At 35.8% G+C, this 27,229-nt stretch overlaps 1 protein-coding gene across 1 annotated transcript in view; it reads right to left on the bottom strand.

Moving 5' to 3' along the window:
• MAN2A1 (mannosidase alpha class 2A member 1) overlaps positions 1-27,229 on the bottom strand; it is a gene marked incomplete at both ends in the record, with an annotated part of 172,795 nt that overhangs the window by 94,730 nt on the left and 50,836 nt on the right. The window contains 3 exons of the mRNA XM_080697892.1: positions 3,619-3,805; positions 7,106-7,279; positions 17,749-17,876. Of these exons, the coding sequence (XP_080554018.1) occupies positions 3,619-3,805; positions 7,106-7,279; positions 17,749-17,876 (489 nt within the window). The remainder of the gene's footprint in view (positions 1-3,618; positions 3,806-7,105; positions 7,280-17,748; positions 17,877-27,229) is intronic.

The raw sequence follows: 27,229 nt of genomic DNA, 5'->3' as shown, positions 1-27,229 counted from the left end.
GTATCTCCTCTGTAGCTCTGAGCTATGTTCTCATCCGTTTTCTCTCTGGAGCCTGGTGATTTTTTTGTTTCTCTGGTGATGGTGTTTTCTGGCTATGAAAGGCGCTGATTTTGTGGTAATGGAGATTGGTTGTTAGCGGGACTCTTAAGCTCCGCTTTTCTCGGTCACCATCTTCCCGGGTGTCCTGATAGCCCATGTTTTAAAATAATTTAGTGCATGCATGCCTCTAACATCTTATACCCCTATTAGAATGTATGACTACAATGCACAAATAAAAAAATAAAAAATAAATATGAAAAGAAAATTAAAATAAATTAGTCTAAAAAACATAAGAATATCTCATTTATATCAACTCTGAGGTTTTCATTGCATTAATATTCTCTTCTGTAATTTAATCTAAAATTTTACAAGCCTAATTTAACAGAAAAATGTATGTTTTGAACAAGTCAAAAAGTTATATATATTAACCTACAACATTTTACAGAATAATATTTCCTTTTCTAAAGGAAGAATATCAACTCAAGACTTGCCATCAATAATCTGATTATTTGTTATAGTGTCTTTTTCAATACTGACCCCCAACTAATGGACTGAAGTAGAATTAGCTACTTTGGTTTCTATCTCATTAGGCTTTAAGTCATGACTCAAAAAGGCCAGCCAAACACAATAAATGCATGTGATGAGCAGCTTTCATACTTCATGTTCTGCTATTCTGCAGAAAACCTTTTGGGAAATGCTGAATTGGGTAACTCAGGAAATTTGGGAATATAAACTAAGATGGAAGGCTTGTGAAAATAAAATTAAATAAAGAGATGAACCAAAAGTAATTAATAATGAATTCAAAGCTTAAGAAATTAGTCATTAAATAACAAATATAATTTACCTAATATTTTAATTTTTACTTCAAGAACCATCGCAAAGTAAATTCCAATTTACAATATAAAAACTTGAAGTAATTCAAAAGAACATCAAGCACAGAAACAGGAATTTTGTAAATATTATGAAGAAGACATTTAACTAAATTTATAATCTCATAGGGTCTTTTAACAATTTTATATTCTCTGAAACTGCTTTGCAAATATTAAATTTTAGCAAAAATCTAGGAGGTGTTGAGTAAAATATAATGAATGTTTTTATATTAATGTACAATTTTCTGAGATTAGCATTCAGTACAGTATGTAATCTTTACTACTAATTCTTAATAATAACATATCACATTTACCAAAAACAATTTTTGATTACTACTTGCAATTAAAAAAACACATGGAAGCCGGGCGTGGTGGCGCGCGCGCTTGGGAGGCGGAGGCAGGAGGATCGCACTTTACATTTACATCGATACTTTACATTTACAGAGTAAGAAAAATACAAATGGTAAGGGGGTGCGTTTTCATCTGGCATTTACCCTAATTCTCATGTTCCTGCCCTAGGTGTTGCATGAGAAAGCCAAGCCACCATTCCACATCCCCTGGCAGCAGCACATGCTCACTTAACATGTGGTGACCTAGTGATGAATCAACATCATATTAGAAGGCATGAAGACATACCTTTTAACTTATTTTACCAGATAAAAACTGTCAACTCTAACCAAGAACAAAAACAAAATTCTTCAAATCATCAAACTATCCGACATTTGGTGAGAAAAGACAACTTAAAATATAATTCTAGCTGGACACGGTGGCGCATGCTTGTAATCCCAGCATTTGGAAGGCTGAGACTGGAGGATCATGGATCACAGACAGCCTTGGCTACTTAGTGAGGCCCTTCACAATTCAGTGAGACCCTGTTTCAAAAAATGAAAAGGATTTTAAAAAAGGATTGGGAGTATAGCTCAGCAATACAATGCCCCTGGGTTTCCATCCCCAGTATTGAAAAAAAAAAAGTAAACTTAATGAATAATATTTCCCTATTTGTAAAGCAGAGGAACCTGCTCAAAAGATGTCATCTGTATTTTACAGTTAAACCTCACTTTGTTTAGGGTTTAAAATGCTGAAAGGTGTTCTTGAGCCAGGAAGCTTGTGTTTTGTCTCCATTCATTACCAAGTCAAAAAGAAGGTACCTGGATGTCAAGTAGTCAGGAGAATGATTTTAAGACATAAAAAGCTAAAAAAAAAAAAAAAAATCCCTCTGCCTCCCATACCTGGAAACCAGTTTCAGAATCACTGGAACCAGCTGGACCAAGGTATGCTTCTGAGAGCAATCTTTGAAGACTAGATGACATAGCAAAAGACTACACAAAGTAGCTCCCCCTCCCAGTTATGCACTTTACCCAGATCCTTTCAGCAGAACCCTCAAAAGAAAAAGGGGTTCACAATACCCACTGGTACATGGGAATACCCTAACTGAAATATCCAGCTAACCTGAAAGCAACCCCACCACCACCACCTGAGCTGAGAAAAGTAGTATAAATACCTATAAAGATAAAGAGCTGTTTGCTTAAGCAAACAGCTGAAGGCCTCTCCAACCCCAGCCCTTCCTTTTCACAATACCTTCTGGGACATAATATACCCACTATTCTCTTACACCTGACTAGCTTAATCCTAGAAAGCACACTTTCTTAAGAGTTTCTTGTTCTCATCACTGCTCTAGAAAGCAAGAAAATTAAATGAGGTCAAGCCCTAGTCTCAGAATGTTCTTCAAAATAACTGTGAAGTCAAGTTTAATAAAGGTCTTCATGGTTTCATGAAGGCTCCCTGTGCTAAAATACCTTCACATCGGCCACAGTGAGGAACTCATTCTGGAATATTTCCTTTTTGACCACAAAGACTCAGTCAAGGTAAAATGACCTAATCTTGTTTTCTTCCTTATGCACATTTTTAAGTAACTTTTTTAATACATAGATTTGACAGTGTGAAGATTTTAATTTAAAAGGCCCTATTATTTTCCTAGCAGAGTTTGTTTTCATATTATAACACAATGCTTAATTTTAATGTATTATACACCTCTAATTGTTAAATGAAGAAATCAAACCTTAAAAGGACCAAAATTAGAAACTATAGGTAACTTGGTTAATGAGATTCTTCCTTCATTAGCACAAATTTTTTCTAAAGAAATTGTTCATTCCTTTAATTTTTACTTAAATGAATTTAAGTGTAAATATTCCTAATTAAAGTTTTCCCAAAGTCACAAACATCAGAAAGGCACATAGGTGTGTATTCATCAGAGCTGGGCTACATTCACTATTATTGAAATTGTTATTAAGGGAAGATAATTACATTCTTTATATGCTCCATTTCAATAAATGTGTTTTTGCAGTTGAGTTGCTTTTCTTATCAATTTGTACAATGGGGACCAGAAGTTTTATTACCAACAAAAGTATATGAAATCAATCAAACACAGTAGAAAGCTTTTATAAGGAGGGCAAAAAGAGTGGTAATAATAGCATATTATACGTTAGCCATTGTATACTGATCTACTATTGTTCAATTTCCATTAAAATATAACATAAAAGGTATGGTCAAGACTCTGGCATTTTTAAGTTGCTTTAGCTTTTGTTTGAATGAATACCTTGAACATGGAAAATGTTGGCTACTGCAGCCATTTATTCAACCCTTCAGCAACTCACATATGAGTAGCTACTTTATTCATGACGTTGCCTTATGAAATTCAGATTTTTCATACCTTCTCCGGACATTTCTAAGAGATATTTCTTCTGCCATGATTCCCCAGGGACAAGTATAGCTGCTTCCAGGAAGTCGTGCAAAATCAAACTGGCAGCATATTTTAGGATCAGGTCCACAAGTGTGAGGAATGTCATAGCTGAAGAAGGGCATCATGTGGCAAAAAATATCTGTGACAGATCCCAGATCTAAAATAAAGAGCCAATAGACATACTTGCATTTAGAAAATTTGTTTTCCTCAGAACTGTTCAAAATGCCACTACTTCATATATGCATAATTCAGGGACTACCCTAAACCAACAGCCCCTTTACTAGTAAATATACCCCAACAGCAAATATATCCCATTCATCTGAAGGAAGAAACACATCTCAGCCTCTATTTACCTTTTTATCTTAAATATAGAGGGAAAGAAAAGCCCCATAATGAACCATTATCTGCTGACCTGGAAGGATACAAACTAAGAAGTTAACATTACAACTGATGCATCCAAATCATGACACCTCGCCTTGGCCGCCAGCGCCTGCTACATCTATTGCATCCAGGCAACAGGACACACTAGGGGACCATCACACCAGCTACAGAGCCTATGTGAGAGGAAGGGCGTAAGGACAGGAGCTGGGTGGACAGTGGAGAGGGAGTGGATCATGGTAACACTAGACCAATGCCTATTCACCGCTGGCACTGAGGAGAAAGTGCAACATCGCAGCATTCCTGGAATCTCTTCTAATGTGCACCAGAAGTGAGAAGAGGAGAATTTTCACCAAGAATGGAGCACAGGAAAAGCAAACGCAATCTTCAAAAACAAAAACAAACATAAAGATACGTAACACAAGTTCTGATCATATGAAGAACTGCTTTTAGTTAAAACCCTAATGTCAGCATGTGTAAGACCACTGCCTTCGAAAGGACAAATGCCCACCATGAAGAAAGACTGGAGGACTTAGCTAGGAGGTAAAGGTGGCTATCCTTGTGAGTATGATCCTGAGCTTTAAATGCCTTCACCCACCTTTACTAATGTATGCATTTCTGGTTTCTAACACTGGGTATATATTGCTTTCATATTAATGTCAAAAAAGTAATATTTACTTTTTTGTGGGGAGCCTGAGGATTGAACCCAAGGGCATTCAACCTCCAAGCTACACCCCCAGCCCTTTTTATTTTATTTTTATAGGATTTTACCAAATTGGCTGAGTCTTGCCAAATTGCTGAGGCTGGCTTTTTCAAACCTGTAATCCTCTTGTCTCAGCCTCCCAAGTAGTGGGATCGTAGGTATGTACCACCAGATCTGACTTATTTACATTCTTAAAAAATAAAAATAAGTGTTTTATTAAGAACCAGAAGCCAGGTATGATGACACATCTCTGTAATCCCAGGCACTCAGGAGGCTAAGGCAGAAGGATCTTAAGTTTGAGCTCAGCCTGGAAAAATTAGGGAGACTCTATCTCAAAACAAGTTTTAAAAGGGTTGGGGATATAATCTGATGATACAGTGCCTACATAATACACAGGAGGCCCTGGTTTCAAATCCCAGTACCACACATACATAAACATGCCCAACTTTTTATCACAAGTCCTAAAATATTCCTATTTTAATCATTTAGTAAAAATAATTACTTCTTTTGTAAATTTTGAAACCACTGAAAGTTGTCTATTTCTTTTTTAATTAGTGCATTGCATTTATACAACATAATGGGGTAAAAAAACTTGTGTAGACATAGATATACACATCACCCAGCCAGCCCCCACCCAGTCCCCATTTCTATGCTGCCAGTTGTTTCACTGAAGCACATTTACAAGTGCACCGATAACACCTGCTACCTGAAAACAGGCTAAGGTACCCAGAACTGAAGGTGACTTCCTCTTCCTTTCTCCTGCAGATCAAGATGTATGTACTCAAAGCTCTAATACCTTTCCTTCTACCCTCGTATTTAGCAGTTCCCTTACACATTTAATTTTATCTGCTGCATTTGGTTGTATCTGTATTTTGTCAAATTAGATTGTAATTTCCTTATAAGCAAAGTTGTTTTATTTCTTTCTTGCAGAGTATTAAATGCATAATAGTACTCAATAATTTCAATATGACTCGTATTGGTAGGCAATTTAAATGTGGACTACTGTTTAAACAGGGCTTCTTCAAACTAACAACCCTTTGTTTTTCACATTAACATGCTTCTTTGCATTTGATCAAAGTGCAAAGGATGCAAACCCCCTACAAGTTCCTGCCCTCCTTACACGTTTAATTTTCCACTTAAAAATGACATCACTAATTGCTTTCTGTATTGGAAAAAAGCAGCAGTACGTGTAAGAAAATTATTTTCTAGATTTACAAATGAGTTTTTCTGAAACACTTAAAGGGTGTAGATAACACAGAAAATCAAGCATGATATAATGCAGAAATTTCCCAACATCGTTTTGGCAACAAAACGTCCTTCCTGAGACGTCAATGCCAGGGTATTAGGATCTTGGGCTTCAGGAGCTGCTCACAATCAGATTCAACCCTCTGCTACCCAAAACCTGCCTCACTTTTGACCAATGGTTGCACATATCTAAGCCTCCATTTCTTCACATGCAAAAGGGATAATAATAGAACTTAGAGGATATTCATGTAGGCTAAATTAAAGAATAGATGTAAAGCTTGGCTCAAAATACAGATCGATAAATAAAAATAAATATGCTGGGTGTGGCAGTACACATCTATAATCTCAGTACTTGGGAGCCTAAAGCAAGAGGATTGAAGGTTCAAAGCCAGCCTCAGCAAGTTTGCAAGGTTTCCTGAAACTTAGTGAAACCTGTTTCCAAATAAAAATTTAAGTAGGGGTGAGAGTGCAGCTCAGAGGAAAGATGCCCCTGGATTTTAAACACACACACACACACACACACACACACACACACACACACACACACACAGAAAAACAAGGTGCTCCAAATTAAACAGGGTTTGGGAAAAGCAAAAGCTTCCCAAGAGGCCTAGATTCTGTCTCTTCTCTCAGAAAAAGGACCTGCATAAGCATATCTGTGTAACACTAGCATGCCCCCACAGAACGAAATCAAAAAATATAAACAAAATGAGCAGCTCTTCCAAGAGGACACGACTAAGATTTTCAAGGGCAATTCTTCCAAGATACAATAACAAGAGAAACAAAAGGAAGGAACTCTGGCTAAATCTGAAACAAAGGACTAGATATTGCTTCTAAGGTATGTTCAACTTTGTGATAAAACGTCACAAAATATTAGCTCCTTATATTTATTTGCTTCCTTTAGGCATAAAAAAATTCTACAATCATCTTTAAATAAACATCAGTGTCAGTGCTTAAAAGAATATTCCACAAATACACAAAAAATAATGGTAATAAAAGAGTGAGCAGTTTTAGCCAATCTGAATTTCAAAACTGATACTGAATAAAACCCACAATGACACAGGTTCATAACCCTTGTAAAATAACACGTAGATCAAAGGGGATCTTCTGCTTCCATCAAACCCTACATACCCCAATTCTGTCTCCAAAAAAACTCCAATGTTTTATACGTTGCAAAGTATTTTTTAACTGCATAATGAACTCTCTGGATAAGCATATGTGAAAATCCAGCACGTTTTAGAAGATAGGCCATTGTTGGTGAATGTCCAAAAGGATCAATAGACCAACCGGACCGAGGTTTCACTCCTGTTGATAAAGAAAATAAGTGTTATTTTTTGAAAGTGATAAATCAAACGAAGTCACAACACATTCAAATCCATCAGAAGTCTATGGCCTCCTGGGTTATAAGATCAAAGATGTATTCAGCATTACCCTTTGTCAGATACTCCCAAAAGGATGCTACAGGAAGGATTCTGCCAGTGCATATCCACCAAGGGAGAGAAACACTCAGGAAATGCATCAGCTGGAGTGGAAGACAGCACTCTGCCACCTCATAGCTTTATAAAGGCTGCAGTTCACTGGAGATAAAGAAACAGGACCCAGGCATTGCCGATCTGCCATCTGATAAGGTGGGTCACCCAAGAACTCAATTTCAATCACTACAACTTGTACTTCCCAATCCCAACATTAAGACTTTTTCTCCTATCTTTTACAGTTTAAAATAGCCCAGATTCATTTTAGAAATACAGTGTTAGAACTGACTGAACAACTACTTACCATATTTCACAAAGCTTAAGAAATTTTGATTCAGGTGCTTTCTCTCTACCTAAAAAGAGGTCAACGAAACTTTTCACACCTGGCTGATACCAATTACAGAACTATCAACTAAAGATATATCTCTATTTCACAGAGGATAAAATAGTAAAAAAAAAAAAAAATACCCAGGTTACAGTTAATGAGATAAGATTATTCCTCTAGCATTACACAAATCTGATCTTTGAGTTATTCTGGAATCAAATGAGGCTTCTACTTACAACCTATAAATTGACATAAGTAATGTTACTGTGTGCATTTTTTTCCATGCAAACACCTGTTTAACATCTCCAAATGCCCACAATTATGATAGGCCCTAGAGTTAAAAAAATGAGTTAACAAAGATCTTAACTCTAATTGCAGAGAAAAGCATTTCAATAGCTATAACCCAAAATAACACACACACACACACACACACACACACACACACATCAAAGAGTAAAGAACTCTGTGAAACACTACTAAAGATTAACATAAGAGAAAGAAAAGAAAAAAAGAAATTGAGAAGGAAAAGGACCCACAAAAGACCAAGGGTTTGTGATCAGAATTCAAAAAGAATAATAAAATTTTTGAATTTAACATTTATAATTTACTTCAAAAAATTGGAAAGAAGCTGGGTGTGGTGGCACACGTTTGTAATCCCAGCATTCAGGAGGCTAAGACCAGAGGATCCCGGTTCAAGGACAGCCTCAGCTACTTAGTGAGGCCCTCTACAACTGAGACCCTGTTTCAAAATAAAGAATAAAAAAATAGGACAGGGGGTGTAGCTCAGAGTTCGAATGCCCCTGGGTTCCATCCCCAGACCTGCCCCCCCCAAAAAAACTGGAAAAAATATTAAACTCTACTCAGTAATTTTGTGGTGATATGGATTTTATAACTCCCCCTGCCCCACCCAAGGGTCTAAACCCAGTGGCATTCTACCTCCAAGCTACACCTCCAGCCCTTTTTTTATTATTATTCTTTATTTTTTAACATGGTATTACTAAGTTGCAGAGGGCCTAACTAGCTGACAATGGCAGCAAACTTGAGATCCTCCTGTCTCAACCCCCCTAGCACTGGGATTACAAACATGTGCCACCATGCCCAGATGATTTTACAATTTTAAAATTACCTTTCATATATTCTAAGACTAAGCAAATGCGAAAAAGACAGGTTTTTCACAAAAATAGTAATCACAAACCACAGACATAATAATGTGGGAGAATGGAATGTACTCTATGGTAATGAATAGAAATAGAACATACCATGTTTAATATAGCAACATAAAATTACATGTATGTGTATATGTGCATATGAATAAGAATATATTTTTTAAATAAGTTTGTACAGCCAGGCGTGGTGGCGCATGCTTGTAATCCCTGCATTTGAGAGGCTGAGACAGGAGGGTCACACAGGTTCAAAGCCAGCCTCAGCTACTTAGTGAGGCTCTCAGCAACTTAGTAAGACTCTGTTTCCAAATAAAGTATAAAATAGGCCTGGGAGTATAGCCCGGAGGTAGAAAAGCCCCTGGGTTTCACCCCCAGTACCACAAAAAAAGAAGAAAAATAAATAAATGTGTACAAATCTGTACACATTTCCCAACTTAGTGCGCTCGAAGGCGTGCATGAAGTTACACCTCATACCAATAACTCAGTACCAATAACTCAGCTCCCAGATATTGGCCTCTAAATAATATCTCTTATTAAAAATAATCTGAAAGAAATGGCTTTTCCAGAGCTAAGACCAGAAAAGGAGAAGAGCATGAAAAACATTCTTGGGTCATAAAGAAGAAAATGTTCAAAGAATCACAGGAATGTATTAAAATAACTTAGGAGACAGTTTGAAGGGGCTTCCACTGGCCAAAGGTAGGACAACATATTTAGGGTATAAAGAAAGCCAGCCGGGCATGGTGACACACATTTGAATCCCAGCATTCAGGAGGCTGAGACCTGAGGATCATGGTTCCTGGACAACTGCAGCTACTTAACAAGGCCCTTCACAACTCACTGAGACCGTTTCAAAAATAAAAAGACTAAAAAATTGGGCTGGGGTTTTAGCTCAGAAGTACAATGCTCCTGGGTTCTGTCCACAGTACCGCAAAAAATAATAATAATAATAATAATAATAATTAAAAAAATAAAAATATGGGGCAGTAAAAATAAATATATATATATATATAGGGTATCAAAATAAATAGTGACAGTACTGAATGAATACAACAATCCACAAGCCCACACTGATAAAAATATATAGAAAATAAAAAGGAAATTTCTTCCATCTATTAGAATTAGAAAATCATTGATGGATGCTATAACTAAAAGATGAAAGTCTGCTAAGGAGTAGGACACTTAATCTATTTTCAATATATCTCCCACAAATTATTAATTAGAAGGGGGAAAATTAACAGTACAATGAGGAAACTCAGCAAACACACTTTAAACTGATCAATCCGTGGGGCAGCGAGATACCAAGCGATTCCCAATGAGATGCGCTGCTAAGGACAACAGAACATCACTGCAGCCAGTGATGCTTTAGCAAGACAAACAACCTAAATCTACTTATGAGGGAACATACCTATTCCACCTGAAACACTTTCTACAGAACTAGCCTGTACTCATCCAAAATATCAAGATCTAGAAAACAAAAGAAAGGCTCTTCCATATTCAAAGAGAGGTACGAGACATGACAAGCAATATATAGCCCTGGGGGGAATCTTAGACTTAGGAAAAAGCAGCTTTTGTAGGAGATATTATTGAGGTCATTGACAAAATTTGAGTATAGCCTGTAAGTGACGTCCTAGTGTATCACTGCTAACATTTCTAATTGATAACTGTATTCTAATTATGTATTTAAGCGTGCTCATTTTTTCAGCAATACACCATAAAATATATAAGGATAAGAAGACAAGGCGCCTCTTACTCTCAAATGGTTCTAAAAAATATGCAGAGGAATCAATGTACAGGATATGTGGAAGTCCTCAAGTACTTTCACGTAACTTTATCAAAATTAGGTTACAAAATAAAAAAGGGGCATCTGTTGTCTCAAGTAACAACGATAGAATAAGCTTACAAACAGGATAAAAAATCAACATCAAATGCTACAGTGCTGGACATGATGTCACAACGCATGTAATCCCTGTACTTGGGAGGCTGAGACAGGAGGATCACTGACTCAAGGACAGCCTCAGAAAGAAATGATTCCCATCAACCTAGTGACACCCTGTTTCTGAATAAGAAATAAAATCGGGCTGGAGGGTGTAGCTGGAAGATAGAATGCCTCTGGGTTCAATCCTCAGTGCCACATACACACACAAAGCTACAGCAATACCAGCGAGTTTAGCATCCAAGCAATCATGGCAGCACTGATGATCTTTTCCACAACATAATCTCTTGGCCACAGAAGCCAGAACCTAGCTGCAATGGAACAAAAGAATCCCTAAGGAGTAATAAAACAGAATTGCCTACATTTTAAAAACACTTTATGAAAGGAGGTAAGAGCTAGGAAGAGACAGAGAAATAAGAGTATCCTGCTAGGGTAGTATTCGTTGACATTAAGCAAATATTTTTTAAAAGGAGGTTGGGGAAGTTTTTTTAGGGAAAAATACAATACAAGAAAAATCCAGAATTATATAAACAAATATATACAAAATGTTGAGAATATCAATAATTATAAACTAGTTTAATATCTACACAGTAGGTATATAAGGATTCCTACATACAACTATTATATACTCTAAATAAAATGTTGGTAAAAGGCTGTTTCTGAAGAAATAACTTATATTTTAGATGTCAACAGACTGTTTCATAGTAGTGAAGAAATTTTTAGCATTATCAAAAAATTTACTTCCAGCTGGGCATGGTGTCACACGCTTGTAATCCCAGTACTTGGGAAGCTAAAACAAGAGGATCTAGGTTCACAGCCAGCCTCAACTACTTAGTAAGACTCTGTTTCAAAATAAAGAAAAAAAAAAATTCAGGCTGGGGATGTAGCTCAGAGTTAGAATGCCCCTGGGTTCAATCCCCAGCACCATAAAAAAGAAAAGAAAAGAAAAGAAAAAAAGAAAAGAAAAGAAAAGAAAAGAATTTACCTCCAACAAAAGGCTGTGTGAGCATAGAATTTTAGCAGTAAATTCTTTCAAATGTCCATAAAACTTCAGGAAATGTAACAAAGGATACAATGCTTCCAATAAGTATCACAAACCAATAAATAATTCATATAAATGTATCATATTAAAAAAAACTAATTTCACTTATGAAAACACACATAAAAATCATGAACAAAAAACATTAAACAGATTGAACTCAACAGCACCAAAACCAAAAGGGATTTATCCCAGGAAGTTAATGACTTTTTAATTGAGCAAACTGCTACCATATTCATACAACAAATTAGAAAATCATATAATGTTTACAGATGTCTGAAAGAAATCCAGTAAGTCAATATGTATTGCTAACTGAAAAATGCTAAAAAGAATTTTCTCCATATCATAAATATCTACATAAAATAAGAGATAATATGCTTAGTATAGTTAAAAGGTTTCCTTTCAAAATTTAAAAAAGGAAAATCAAGTATCACCATTAGCATATTTCAAAAATGAAAACAAATATATGGTCTAAAACCTAGCTGCTTTAAAAATATGAGACTAAGCCGAGCGTGGTGGCGCACGCTTGTAATCCCCACACTTGGGAGGCTGAGACAGGAGGATCGCGCAGGTTCGAAGCCAGCCTCAGCTACTTAGTGAGGCTTTCAGCAACTTAGTGAGACCCTGTTTCCAAATAAATATAAAAAAAGGTCTGGGAGTATAGCCCGGAGGTAGAAAGCCTCTGGGTTCCACCCCCAGTACCACCACCAAAAAAAAAAAAAAAAAAAAAAAATGAGACTTCATTTTTCAAGATATTATATGACAAGTAATAAATTATATAAAATATTAAAAAGATAAAGCAAACCTGCTAGTTAAGAGATTTCTACATTTAAATTTATATGCATACAAATCAAAAGCTTGTACTAAATGTTTAGGAGAAAGGAAAAAGACACCACTAAAAATGAATGAATAACCACAAACTGGGAGAAAATATTCATAAAACATACATATAACAAAGAGTTCACATTGAGAATATACAAAGAATATCTACAACACACACACAAAAAAAACCCAAGAGTAAAAAACTTAGAAACTTCAGAGAGTAACTTTAGATAATAAGTACTAGAAAGAGTACTCAGCATCATTTACTACCAAAGAAATAAAAGTTAAAAAAATAAAATCTCACTATATGCCCACTAGAATGATTACAACAAAAAATACCAATAAAATTTAATGTTGGCAAGAATATAGATCAACCAGGATTCTAGTTCATTGGTGGGATATAAAATAGAAAAACTTAAGACTTCCCATAAAGTTAAATATCTATCCTACAACTCAAACTCTACTCCTCATGTTATCCAGGAGAATGATACACATACCCACAGAAGGCCTTGAGCACAGATGTTTATTGGAGCATGGGATGTAACAGCTAAAAAAGAAACAACCCAAATATTCAACAGGTAACTGAATAAAATATGAAATACTACCAGTCGTCAAAAGGAATTAATTACTGGCATACACAACAACAAGGATCAATCTTAAAAATTTTATGCTGATAGCAGAATATAAGATCATTACACAAAAATCAACCATCTTTCTATATACTAGCAATGAATATTTCTAAGTAAAACTTTTAAATAATTCCATTTATAATGACAACATAGGAATAAAATACCTAGGGCAAAACTAAACAAAAAGGTTAAGACTTTTTAAACCACAAGCTATTAAAACTCTACATAAATGGAAATACATTGTTCATATACCAAAATATCTGATATTAAGATGGTGACCATCTCCCCAATTAACCTATTCAACATAATTGTTACCAAAATTTCAGTGGTGGTTTAGCAGAAATTGATAAACTGATTCTAAAATCCATATTGGGGGGTAAGAAAAATGGACATGCAGAGGCAGACACACACACACACACACACATACACACACACACACACACACACACACCCCAGATTAGCCAAAAATAGCTTTTTTTAAAAAGTTGAAGACCTCATACTTCCCAGTCTCAAAACTTACTACAAAGTTACAATAATCAAAACAGTGTAGTAGTGGCTTGGACATAACAGTCCATGGGTAGACTTATGAGTCCAGGATACACATAAAGTCATACAGATAAACATGAGTCCAGAAATACTAGTTGGAAAATTGCCCAAGCCTAAGATTTCAAATTAGACTGAATAACATAACAAGACCCTATCTGAAACAAAAATTTAAATTTTGTACATCATAAGATACCTACAAGAATGAAAAGACAACCCATAGGAGAAAAAGACATAATACCTTTTTTGTAAAATATATAAAAGAATTCCTATAAACCAACACTAGAAAGACAAATATTCCTAATAAAAAATAGACATATATTTTTTCTTTTTTTTGGGGGGGTTTTTTTGGTGGTACTGGGGTTCCTGGAAACCCTTCTACCTCCGAGTTACACTCCCAGACACCTATTTTTTTATATTTTTATTTGGAAACAGGTTCTCGTAAGCTAGCAAGGCTGGCTTCGAACCTGCGCGATCCTGCCTCTGCCTCGCAAGCGCGGGGATTACAAGCGTGCACCACCACGCCTGGCAAAGATTTTGAATACTTTTCCAAAGAAGATATGTAAATAGCCAATATAAACATGAAGACTTCACATTAATAGTCTTTAGAGAAACACAAATCAGAATTACAGCAAGACAGCATATAATACACATTAGGATGGCTACAATAAAAAAAGACAGAAAATAACGTTTTAAAGATATGAAGAAAGTAGAATCCTCAGACATTATTGCTGGGAAAGTAAAATGATGCAGATATCTGAAAAGAATTTGACAATTTCTCAAAGTGGTAACATATAGTTACCATAAAACCTAACAAATCTACTTCTATATGTATCTTTAAAAGTAAAAATATATTATACAATAACTTTTACAAAAATGTGTACAGCGGTATTAGTTAAAAATAACTCAAAAAGAGAAACCACCAAAGTATTCACCAACTAAAGAATGGATAAATATATGTGATATATTCATACAACAGTTATTGAGCCATATAGAGGAATTAATGATACATGCTACCATATGTGTGAACCTTGAATAGAAGATGCCCAATGAAAGAAACCAGGCACAGTCTTATATTGTGAAATGTTCAGAATAGTCAAATCCATATAGTATTGGCCCTCCATTTCCATGGGCTATAAATCTGTAATCAACCCTCCATAGATGAAAAATGTTTGGGAAAATAACTGCATCTGTACTTAAAACGTACAGGTAGTCCTTTTTAGATTGTTATCTAAAAACTGCATAGAGCCGAGAGTGGTGGCACATGCTTGTAATCACAGCATTCAGGAGGCCGAGACTGGAGGACCGCGCCATTTACGGACAGCCTCATTTACTTAGTGAGGCCCTGTTTCAAAAATAAAGAATAAAAAATAGGGCATGAGGTGTAACTCGAAGGTCAAATGCCCCTGGGTTCCATCCCCAGAACCCACCCCCAATGCATAGAATCTGTACTGCATTGTATCAAAAGTAATTTAGAAATGATTTGAAGTATATGAAGCTGGCAGTAATTGTGCACACTTATAATCCAATTAACTGGAACAAGAGGACCAATGGCTTGAGGCCAGCATATGGTAACACAGCAAGACCCTATTTCAAAAAATAAAATAAAATAAAATAAAACAGGACTGCGGGTGGAGCTCAGTAATAGGGAGTAACCCCTGGATCCCAATCCCCAGCTCCAATATATTTTAAAAAATATATTGGATGAAGAAAAGTTCATGCAAATGTTATATGCAAATACTATACCATTATACTATTTAAGGGACTTGCAATTTAGTATCTGTGGCACTTTCTACAACAAATCTCCACAGATATTGAGAGAGAACCTCATTCAAAAAGTAGCTTAGTGGTAGCCTGGGACAGGGAAGAGAAGAGCCCAAAAGATGGCCACTAATAAATATAAGGTTCCTTTAGGCAGATGTTGTGAAAGTTCTAAATATAAGGTCAAAGTGATAACTGTGTAACTATATGAATATTCTATAAATCACTGAACTATATGGTTTTTTTGTGTGGTAGAACTGAACCCCGAGAACATTTATTGTTTTTGAAACAGGGTCTCACTAAATTGGTGAGACCGGCCTTGAACCTGTGATCTTCCTGCTTTAGCCTCCTGAGTACTAAGATCACAGGTGTTTGTCACCATGCCTGGCCAAGTGTACATTTTAAGTGGTAAATGGATGAGTTTTATGGTATGAGTTGCAGTGAACATCTGATCTGAGTACTTTAACAGCCTCTCTACTTCTTGTGGTGGAGTTCTCCCATACTGGACCTATTTTATGGGTCCACTCACATGGACACAGTTCAGATGTAGCTGACCTTGTAACTCCCCCAGCCCCAAAGAACTTCAGTATAAAATTAGTAAAACTCAAAGATCCCATCTCCTTCACTTCTGGAGACAATAAATAGCTCAGAAATAAGCACTGATCCATGTTTGACCAATAAGACAAAAATGTTAAGATAAATCCCTTCTCCTAGTTGCTAGGCTCGGGTACCTAGGGCCATTTTACCCCGATCTCAAAAAAGCCAGGTAGAAGACTGAAGTACAGTGTCCACAGACAACACCAGACAGTAGAATCTGAGTCCCCTGAATCCAGTCCTACTGGATGCTACCGTATCTCTGGACTCTACACTGTCATAACTGACATAATTACTTTCTTTTAGTTTTAGTTTAAGCTAATAATAGGTTTTTGTCTCTCTGATCAAATCCTATATAATAAAACAAAAAATCCTAAAAATGAAATTAACAGACAAAATAATAGATTAAACAAAGTAGATGACCCAAAATGTAATTATTGTATATTTATATAACTGATTTACAGAATTAATTTATGATCTAAGAAATATAAATTAATGAAGGATAAGTTATTCAACATTATCAGTACTGGAGAAAACTGATTATTTGAAAAAAATATATATAGTATGGAGGATTCTCAGAAGAATGGAAACGAACCTACCATATGATCCAGCAATACCACTTCTGGGTATCTACCCAAAAGAATGAAAACAAAAATATTGCCGGGCGTGGTGGCGCACGCTTGTAATCCCCGCGCTTGGGAGGCAGAGACAGGAGGATCGCGCAGGTTCGAAGCCAGCCGCGCGCGCTGGCTTAGGAGACCCTGTTTCTAAATGAAAAAAATATATAAAAATAGGTCTGGGAGAGTAGCCCAGAGGTAGAAGGGCTTCCAGGAACCCCAGTACCACCAAAAAAAAATATATATATATATATCAAACTAATGCATGCATATCTATGTTCAGAGCCGCACAATTCACAATTGCTAAAATATGGAACCAGCCAAAATGTTTATCAACAGATGAAAAGGATTACAGAACTATGGGATATGTACACAATGGAATTTTACTCAGCCAAAAAGAAGAACAAAATTACATAATTTACAGGGAAATGGATGGAACTAAAGAACATTATGCTAAGTGAAATTAGTTACAAAAAGAGAGAAATCAGATGTTCTCTCTAATATGCAGAAACTAAGGAGAAAATGGGCCACAGAAGGAACTCAAGACAAAGAAAGAGATACTATATATGAGGAAAAAAGGGGACCTAACAGAGGATGGGAGGGGGGAAGAGGGAATCTCTAATGTACCTGATGTACATTAACAAACATTTCAATGCCAATCACTAAACCAAAAATAAGATGGAGGGATGGGGAGTGAATGGGGTGGAAATTGAGTAAGGCTAATTGGGTGATGTGTGCATGTATGACTCCACCATCTTGTACCCCCATTAAGATGTATGACTACAATGCACCAATGAAAAAAGAGCCTCACCTCATATTCTCTAAATTTAAATACTCAAAGTAGCCCAAATGAAAGAGAAAAACACCAATACGTACCTAGATGTTTTTCCAGCCACTGATGCCCTTCAACTAGTTGGTCAATTAAGGCAAAATAATGTGAAGTCGCTTCATCAGGCATAACCCAGCCACCTGTCACAATTTCAAACTGACCATTCTGTAATAACCTAGGGAGACAATAATAAAAGATTACATTAACAAATATAAGAGAAGTTTAAATAAAAAACTAAAATGGCATAAACATTTAAGAACATCCCTTTAATATAGCCAACATGTATGGTATTTTAAAAAAAAACACCTTTTTTAAACTAGCAAATGAATCTCTCTACGTCAGAGCTTCAGAGATCAAATACCCCCAGCACAGTGTCAGAGCTGACCATTCCTCTCCTGAACAAGTCACGTGAATCACTTTGGCAGTCCCTTTCCACAAGGACAAAATCTCCCACACAGCCACAAAGGCTCTTCGTGTTATGTAAGCAAAGTGCTTTACTTGGAATAAATGCTTGATGAACATTTACTGAAGGGCTATTTTAAGAATGATATTTTTTTCAATGCACCTATATTTTTTAAAAAAAATCAGTATTTATTTAGTCCTGTGATAATGATTAATTAATCCAGCACAGTGATTAAAAAATAAGAAAGTACTTTGCTCCAGATTTGGTCACAATGTAGACTACATAGTTTTATTTTTCATTACTGAATGACAAACTCTAACACCATCATTATTTGTCCACAGTGTATTCCTTTGCCCTAATACCATTATAACATCCATAGTCCTAATAAAATTGAATTGTTATAAGACAATACCTTTCTCTGACAAGGAAAATAATCAAACTATTAAAACTGAAAAATATCTAAGAAAGTAGAAAGTTAAGAATTTATGCAAGTATTTTTAAGTATCATAGTTTATCATTTTGCAATAAGATGGTTTGGACAATAGTGTAAATTTTCAGGAAGAAGCAAGGAAGTTTTGTGGGGTTTTTGTTTATTTTTTTGTGGGTCTGTGGATGGAACCCGGGTCATTCGACTTCCGAGCTACAACCCTTGCCCTATATTTTATTCTTTATTTTGAAACAGGGTCTCACTAAGTTGCAGAGGGCCTAAGTAAATGAGGCTGTCCAAAAACCGCAATCCTCCGGTCTCAGCCTCCCAAATGCTGGGATTACAAACGTACACCATCATGCGCAGCTTGAAGCAAGGAAGTTTTAATAAATATATTCCTCACTTATTATGTATAAAACTGACGCTGAACTACTAAGCTTAATATAATTAAGGCAGACCAAAGGCAAAACAAACAAATATTTCCCCTAAAAAAACACATACATGCATGCATGTTTTATTAAAAGCCCTAGCATTAACACAATATATAATTTACTCAAACATATGAAGGATCACATACACAGCGACAGAGTAGACAATGGACACAAATTTCTAAAAATAAACAAATTAATTATAGTAAAAATTCCTTGCATAAAGTACAAAGAAGTGAATTAAATTTATGTTGTCATGGAGAGCACCCAATGAAAAACTATACTCCAACAAAATGCAAAATCTGGAAGAAACTGTAAACTTTCTAGATAAATACAACTTTCCTAAACTTAGTAAAGAAGATATCCAATAGCAATCAAAGAGACTGAAACAGCAACAAAGAGCCTACCATCAAAGAAAAGCCCAGGACCAGATGGTTTCCCAAGTGAATTTTATAAAACCTTTATAGAAGAGCTACTCCCAATACTCCTCAATCTATTTAAGACACGGGACCCTCCCAAATACATGCTATGAAGCTAACATCACATTAAATACCAAAATCAAATAAAGACAGCTCAAGGAAGAAAACTACAGGCCTATATCACTAATGAACTTGGATGAAAATTGCTAAACAAAATAATAGCAACATACATTCAAAACCAAATCAAGAAAATCATACACCATGACCAAGTAGGGTTCATCTCAGAGATGTAAGGCTGATTCAACGTACAAAAATAAATCCGTGTAATCCACCACATAAACAGAACCAAAGGCAAAAATGACATCATCATTTCAATAGACGCTGAAAACATTTGACAAAATCCAACATCCATTTATGCTAAAAGCACTGCAGAGAATCAGAACAGAAGGAACATACCTCAACATCATAAAGGCTATCTACAATTGGCCCACTGTCAACCTCATATTAAATGGGGAAAAGCTGCAAGATTTTCCCCTAAAAACAGGAATAAGACACGATTTTCCATTATCACTACTTCTTTTCCTATAGCACTTGAGACTCTAGCCAAAGCAATAAGAAAAAAACAAAAATCAAAGGAGTACAAACAGAGAAAGAACTCAAACTTAAGATCCAACAAACTCAACCAAAAGGCTTGTAGAATTGATCAGCAAATTGAGCATGGTGTCTAGATACAAAATCAATCATAAAAAAACCAGAAGTTTTTCTTCTGTATACCAACCATAAATCCACTGAAAAATCCAGAAAACACTTCCCCTCAGGATATCCCATAAAAATAATAAAATACTTAGGAATCATAAGAAGGAAAGAGAGGAAGGGAATGAGGAGGGAATTGGGTAAGGGCTAATTGGGTTATGTGTGCATGTATGCCTCCACCATCTTGTACTCCATTAAGATTTATGACTATAAAGCCAGGTGTGGTGGCGCACACTTGTAATCCCAGCATTCAGGAGGCTGAGACCGTAAGATCAGGGTTTGCAGACAGCCTCAGCTACTTAGTGAGACCGTCTCAAAATAAATAAAAAATAGGTCCGGGGGTGTAGCTTGGAGGTCGAACACTCCTGGGTTCCATCCCCAGACCCGCAAAAAAAAAAAAAAGATGTATGAGTACAATGCAACCAATAAAAATTAATAATAATAATAATAATAATAATTCACATGAGGAATATGACAACTCAGTATAGTATTTAAAGAAACCTAAATGTCCTCAACAAACATCAGATTTTTAAAGGCAGAAATCAAGAATTAAAAAAAAAAGAAGCTGGAAATTTCCAAACTATTTAAGATCACATTTACATCCCAGGCTATACAAAATCTTCCTCTTCCTTATGCCCAGTGACCACTGGCTTACAATGATCTTTCTGATGACTGCTTGATTTGGCCATGTTCTCCAAGCCATGGCCCTGACTTGCTCCTCATGCCTTATGACTTGACAACCAAGGACTTGACAACCAAGATGCCAGCATAGTTTGGGATTTAATCTCTGACCTCAAATGAAATCTCAACTTCATCATTTACTAAATTGGTCAAAAATCAAATTCTTGGCTGATCTTGAAGACTAATTAAGAAAGCTGAAAAAAGTAAATGAAAAAAAAAAATCAGCCAAAAGAAGGAATTATTTTCATCTGTATCAGTTGCTATATAACTCCTATCTCATAGGCATGAATGGCCTCCAAGGAACAGTCCACTGAGTAAATAATTGCACATTATCTATAGCATCTACTTTTCCTAACTCTATGATGAATAATTCATTCTTGTTCCTTCCTCTTCCCCACAATGTCCTACTTCAACAGTCCTTATCTTTACACCATGGTTATGAAGTTTCCCACTTATGAAGACATCTCCCATCCTTTTTTTATCTTTCCCAACCTGGCTGGTTCTAGTTACCTTCATGTCTCAAATATAACTTATTAGAAAAACTTTCAGTACCCAAGATAAATCAACACTCTCCATCTTTCCCCATACTAACACATCACAGCCAGATGACAAATCAAAATAACTGTTCATTCACATGTGTCCTCTCCCCCTACCTCCTCACTCCTACTCACCATGAGAACATAAGCTCCAAGAAAGCAGGGACAAGGTATAGGTGTCTAGTGGAGCAGTAGTATTAGACAGTGGACTAGTGAGAAAAAAAGGTTTGGCCTGGGTTAGCTAATGATAGTGGGTACTTCAAAAAGAACTAACTGCAATAGAAAATGAAACTTAGGAAAAAGGGCCTATATAAAAACTAAGTTTAAGGATGCTAAAAAAAAAAGGACAAAATAGGCAAAACAGGAAGTCTTTCTATGGACAGCCTCAGCTACTTAGTGAGGCCCTTTCCAACTCAGTGAGAACCTGTTTCAAAAAAATGAGAAATAAAAAATAAGGCTAAGGGAATGTAGCTTGGAGCCAGAATGCCACTGGGTTCAATCCCCCGCATCACAAAATAAAATAAAATGATAAAATAAAATAACATTTCCCAATGGACTTCTATGAAAATTTGCAAAGTGAGCCACAATAGGCACAAATGATTTCATATAGCAGGGTACAAACAACACTGCTTTTAGTTTTTCTAGGCCTGATCCTTCTAATCCGACAGAGTAAAACACCCAATGGAAGAAACTAGACAACATAAATTTTAAATATGGAACAACAGCCTAAATACTATGACACCTAACAGGAATAATGTGGCCAGTAAGCACACCCATGTCATTCAAGTGTCTTGTTTTCACTACAGTGGGACACTCTGAACCATCTATAAAAATGGTTAAAATAAAAAAAAATTATAAACCATAAAATTCGGCCGGATATGGTGGCCCACCCTTGTAATCCCAGAACTCAGGAGGGGCAAAGACCAGAGGATCATGGTTCACAGACAGCCTCAGCTAATTAGCAAGGCCCTTCACAACTCAGTGAGATCTTGTTTCAAAAATAAAGAGACTGCCAGGCATGGTGGCACACGCTTGTAATCTCCGTGCTTGGGAGGCAGAGACAGGAGGATCGCGCAGGTTCAAAGCCAGTCACCCTGGTTTAAGAGACCCTGTTTCCAAATAAAAAGTATAAAATAGGTCTGGTCTGGGAGTGTAGCCCAGAGGTAGAAGGGTTTCCAGGAACCCCAGTACCACCAAAAAAAAAGAAAAAAAATTTACTGAATTAAACAAAAACACTTGCCATGTGACTGTTCAACAAAACAATAAAAAAACATGATTTTCCCTGTATTCCAGAACATATGTGATAAAACAGTTAAAAATATGATGAACAGAAAAATAACAAATGGTACCCAAAAAGTGAGGAAAGGTACTGACATAATTATTAAGACACATAGCAATGCTCATTACCATTTAGTAATAGCTACAAAAAATTAATACTCTTATAGCATATGAGGAACAAAATATCAGGAGATAATCTTAAAATATTTATAAACAATAACAGAAAATCTATGTAAGCCTACAAAAAGTGTCATACTTAAAATCACTATTGTTAACAATAAGGTAAAAATAAAATTAAGACAGACTGTAATTGTATTAAAGACTAATTATTTTTAAATAATGAGAAACCGCTGTGTGTGGTGACACATGCTTATAATCCCAGTATCTGGAGGCTGAGAGAGGAGGATTGCAGGTTCGTGACCAGCCTCAGCTCTTCCTGAGGTCTTCCAAACTTAGTGAGACCCTGTTTCAAAATAAAGAATAAAAAATAGGGCTGAGGGATATAGCTCGAAGGTTGAATATCCCTGGGTTCCATCCCCAGTACTGCAAAAAAAAAAAAAAAAAAAAAAAAGAGAAACCACTCTATCTACAGAAAAATTTACTTAGAAGAAATAGAAACACTTCCAAGTATTTCCACACACTGAGTGTTCAACAACAGCATCAACTGAACTACTTCTGAGAAAGCCAGAGGAAAACACAACTAAAACGTAAGTGCCTGTCCCACAGGGTCTATAGCTTTGTTTCCACTAATTTCTGGCAAACTATTTTACATGAACACTTCATGATATTTCCTAATAAACAAGAGATTTAGAAGCAAAAGAAGTAATGGAAAACGAGGGACACAATGAGACATACATCTAGCCAGCTCAGAAATTTAGAAAATAGGCACTAATTTTCGAAATTTACAATATTCATTTTCACTTTCTACAAGAGCGAGTTGATCTGTAACTATCTAGTAAAAGACATCAATGTAGTCCTATGATTTCTATTTCAATGCTAGGGAATTTAGTACCTAAAAGCCTAAGGAAATAGCTGACAAAATTAAGCTGAGCAGATCTGTCGCTGCTCATTTTGCCTAAGATGCAGAATTTACACTCAAGAATTTAGTGCAAAGCACAAGAGGCTGTAAATCATTCAGTGTGAGTGTCACTTCTCCCCGTATGTGGGATCATCAGACATTTGAAATTTGGTCACACACAGAAGGATACACTCAAAGAGCTTTTCTCCCTAATGGGGAAATTGTTACAGACAACTTAGTAGCAAACAATGCATCACTTAGCAAGCTTCAAAGGCTCACAAATTAATTTCACATGAGAAAACGAGTTGAATTTGTAATCACACATTTGGGGAAATATGAAATAATACAAGATGATGTATAGGGTTTCATCCTTAAATTAAAAAAATACTTGAATGGAAAATTCAAAACTAGATAGAGGCTCCCAAAGAATCAATTTTTACCCTAAAGACATTTGCTAATCAGATTCATTGATTCATATTCTTTTCAAGGTGACTATCTGTAGGAAAGTAAAAAGATTCATTTTTAAACCCCTCATACAATAATTGAGTAAACTTGTATTTTTTAATATTATTGATGCCTGTCTTTAAAGATTTAGTATATGATGGGGGGGGGCAAAGGAGTCGTCACCTCTTAGTATTTCTTTTTCATTTCTTCCAGATCTACCCCTCCTTTCAGCACGTGGTCCATGCCCTCTATCTGCCTGAAGTGTTTTCACTTCCAGTATTTGCCTTATTGCCAAATTATGATCCATTAGGAGCTGTTTACTGGCTACCAGATCCCAATTGTTATCTTTCATAAAATACTAAACTTTCTTTCATAGCACTGGTAACCAAAGCAAATTATACACTTGTATGTTTACTGTGTTTTTCCTCCAGCAGACCACAAACTTGATGAGGGCAGGCATCACAATTATTCTATTGACCATTTAACACTTCGTACTTCTATTAGTATAAATCTGTAAGAAAATGGTGCTAGTAATTCAAAAGAAAAAGTCAAAACATATGAAGCAGGTATTTTAAAAATAACTGGCTCTCAAAAGTGAAAACAAATTTAACCTCACTCATAACAAAATGCAAGTCAAACTGCAACGAGGTGTCACCCTTCATATATCAGTTAGAAAAAGCAAAAGCTGCATAAACATGCTTGATGCCAAGGATATGCGGAAATGGGTAATCTTAAATACTACTGGCAACAACTATCAAGTAAACTATCAAAGTAAAGTGCATACTTTTCCATGCTCACTCAAAAGTCAGAAAAAAATTAAAATAAAACACTGTACTCTAGCAAGAGATCAGAAATAAAACTATATGGTTGTCAACTGGGAATACTGAAAAAACTTATATTAAGTCTGATTCATAATTAGACTGAAAGGTTCACAAGATGCATTTAAAATGCATGGTACAACTCTCATTAGGATGGCTCTATTAAAAACAAACAGCAAACAAAGTTGAGGAGGATTAGGAGAAGGAAACATGTATATTGCTGTGGGTATGCAAAATGGCACAACCTGTAGAGAAAACAGTGCAGGGGCTCCTAAAAAAATGAAATGTAGAATTATCATGTGATCCAACAATCCACTTCTGGATATACACACAAAAAGACTAAAAAAAGACCAAAACATATTTGAACACCAATTTCATAGCAGTATTATTCACAATCGCTCTAAAAGATTGAAACAACCCAAATGCCCATCAAAGGGCAAAGGGATAGACAAAATGTGGTGACTATATACAATGACATGTTATGCAGCCTTACATTAGAAAAGAAGGAAGGTTTGATACATGCCACACCATGGATGAACCTTGAAGACGACATGCTAAGTAACAGGACAACACAAGAAGGTAAATATTGCCTAATTCTATTTTTATGAGGTAAACTTGTAGAGACAAAGTACAATGAAGCTTGTCAGAAGCTACAGGATGGGAGCAAAGAGAAATGGTAATTACTGTTTTAATGGGTCCAAAATTTCAGTTTGGGATCCAAAAATTTTCTCAAAGTGGATGGTGGTAACAAATGCACAATAATGTGAGTGATTTAATGCCACTGACTATATACTTAAAAAGTATTAGAACACTAAATCTTATGCTAGGCATATTTCACACACACGTACATGCACAAAACCATACACAAGCATGTGTACACACACACCTATGCACATCTGTACATGTATATATGCTTTCCTGTACATAAAAAATAATGAATCTTGACAACTACTTTGCGAGAAGATCTAAATAACAAGGAGATAGACACAGTTGAATGGCTTTCTGTACTCTTCCTATATATTTGGGATTATACTTAAAAATAAATAAAAATGTTTTATAAACAATGCTACACCCTGAGTTTTCCTAAAAACTGAATTAAAAAACCTGTAATTTATACAGTCATAAGGCCTTAAGAATATTTCTAACACTAAATGGTTGAACTTTTTTTGCAAAGTTTTAACAGGGAATGCATCCAAATTTAAATATCTCACTGTATAGTAAATATTTCATTCATAAAATGCTTAAAATAACTTGAAAAATGTATTGTGTGAAGTTAAAACTTATAAAAAGTTAATTTTCTATAAGAAGAATAAATTTTTAAAACTCATTCTAATACATGGCTATACATGCAATAAGGGTTAGAGTAGGCACAATTGACCATGAACGTCTTTCCATATTAAGATATACCCTTACAGTCATGGCCGTATTATATTTCTTAAAATTATTTAAATTGAGGTATAACACATGATACATGTTATGTTCAGTCTTATAAATTTTGACTATAATCGCTAACAAATACATAATTTCCACAAACTCAGAGTTTCCTCATGCCCTTTTCTGATTTGTGCCTACCCACTGCCTCCTCCAAAAAGAATAATTCTGTCATTCTGATTCATTCTGCTCAGTTTATTGTCAGACTTCCTAAAACAGAATCACGCCGCATCTACTGTTCCGCATCTGGATTCTTTTGCTTAGTATGTCTGTGCAATTCATTCACATACTGTGTATTTCAGCCATTTCTTGCTTTCACTGCTGTGCAATATTCCTTTGTAGTGTATTTCTTTGTATTAGCATGCCGTAATTTTAACCTATCATTTTGCTGCTGGACATGTGATCTGTTTCCAGTTTGAAGTTACTGTTTTTAAGTCGGCTATGAGAACGTTCATAATACGCCTTTTGTGAACATGCTTTCATTCCTCTTGGGTTAAGATTTCTAGGGTCAAGCTCCTCAATCTCAAGGTTCAGGTTTTAAGTTTGGATGATTCTCTGGAGGCTGTTCAGGAATTCATCCCATTTCGATCCCACCAGCAATGAGTCCAGCTGCCACACATTCTTGCCAACCTTTGTTGTAATGGGTATTTCTTCTTTCTAAAAGGGGCTTGAATCAGTACCTTCAAAAGCCATATATCACTCAACCTCTGCAAGCACACCTGTCATACTGCTCCTATCGCCTAATAAATTTCTTTCAGATACTTGAGCATGTAGTGTCCCCGCTATTTCCTGGCTCATAATCACAATCCTCTTCATATCACTTGGAAAGCCTATCCTGCCCTTCAACACCCCTCCTCCTTGACCATCTTCATCTAATCATTCTTCAGGTTGC

Source organism: Muscardinus avellanarius (genome assembly GCF_963383645.1).
Source record: "Muscardinus avellanarius genome assembly, chromosome: 1".
NCBI classification, from domain to species: Eukaryota; Metazoa; Chordata; class Mammalia; order Rodentia; family Gliridae; genus Muscardinus; species Muscardinus avellanarius.
Note: the sequence above shows the minus strand (reverse complement) of the source record. Positions and strands in the feature narration are given on the sequence as shown.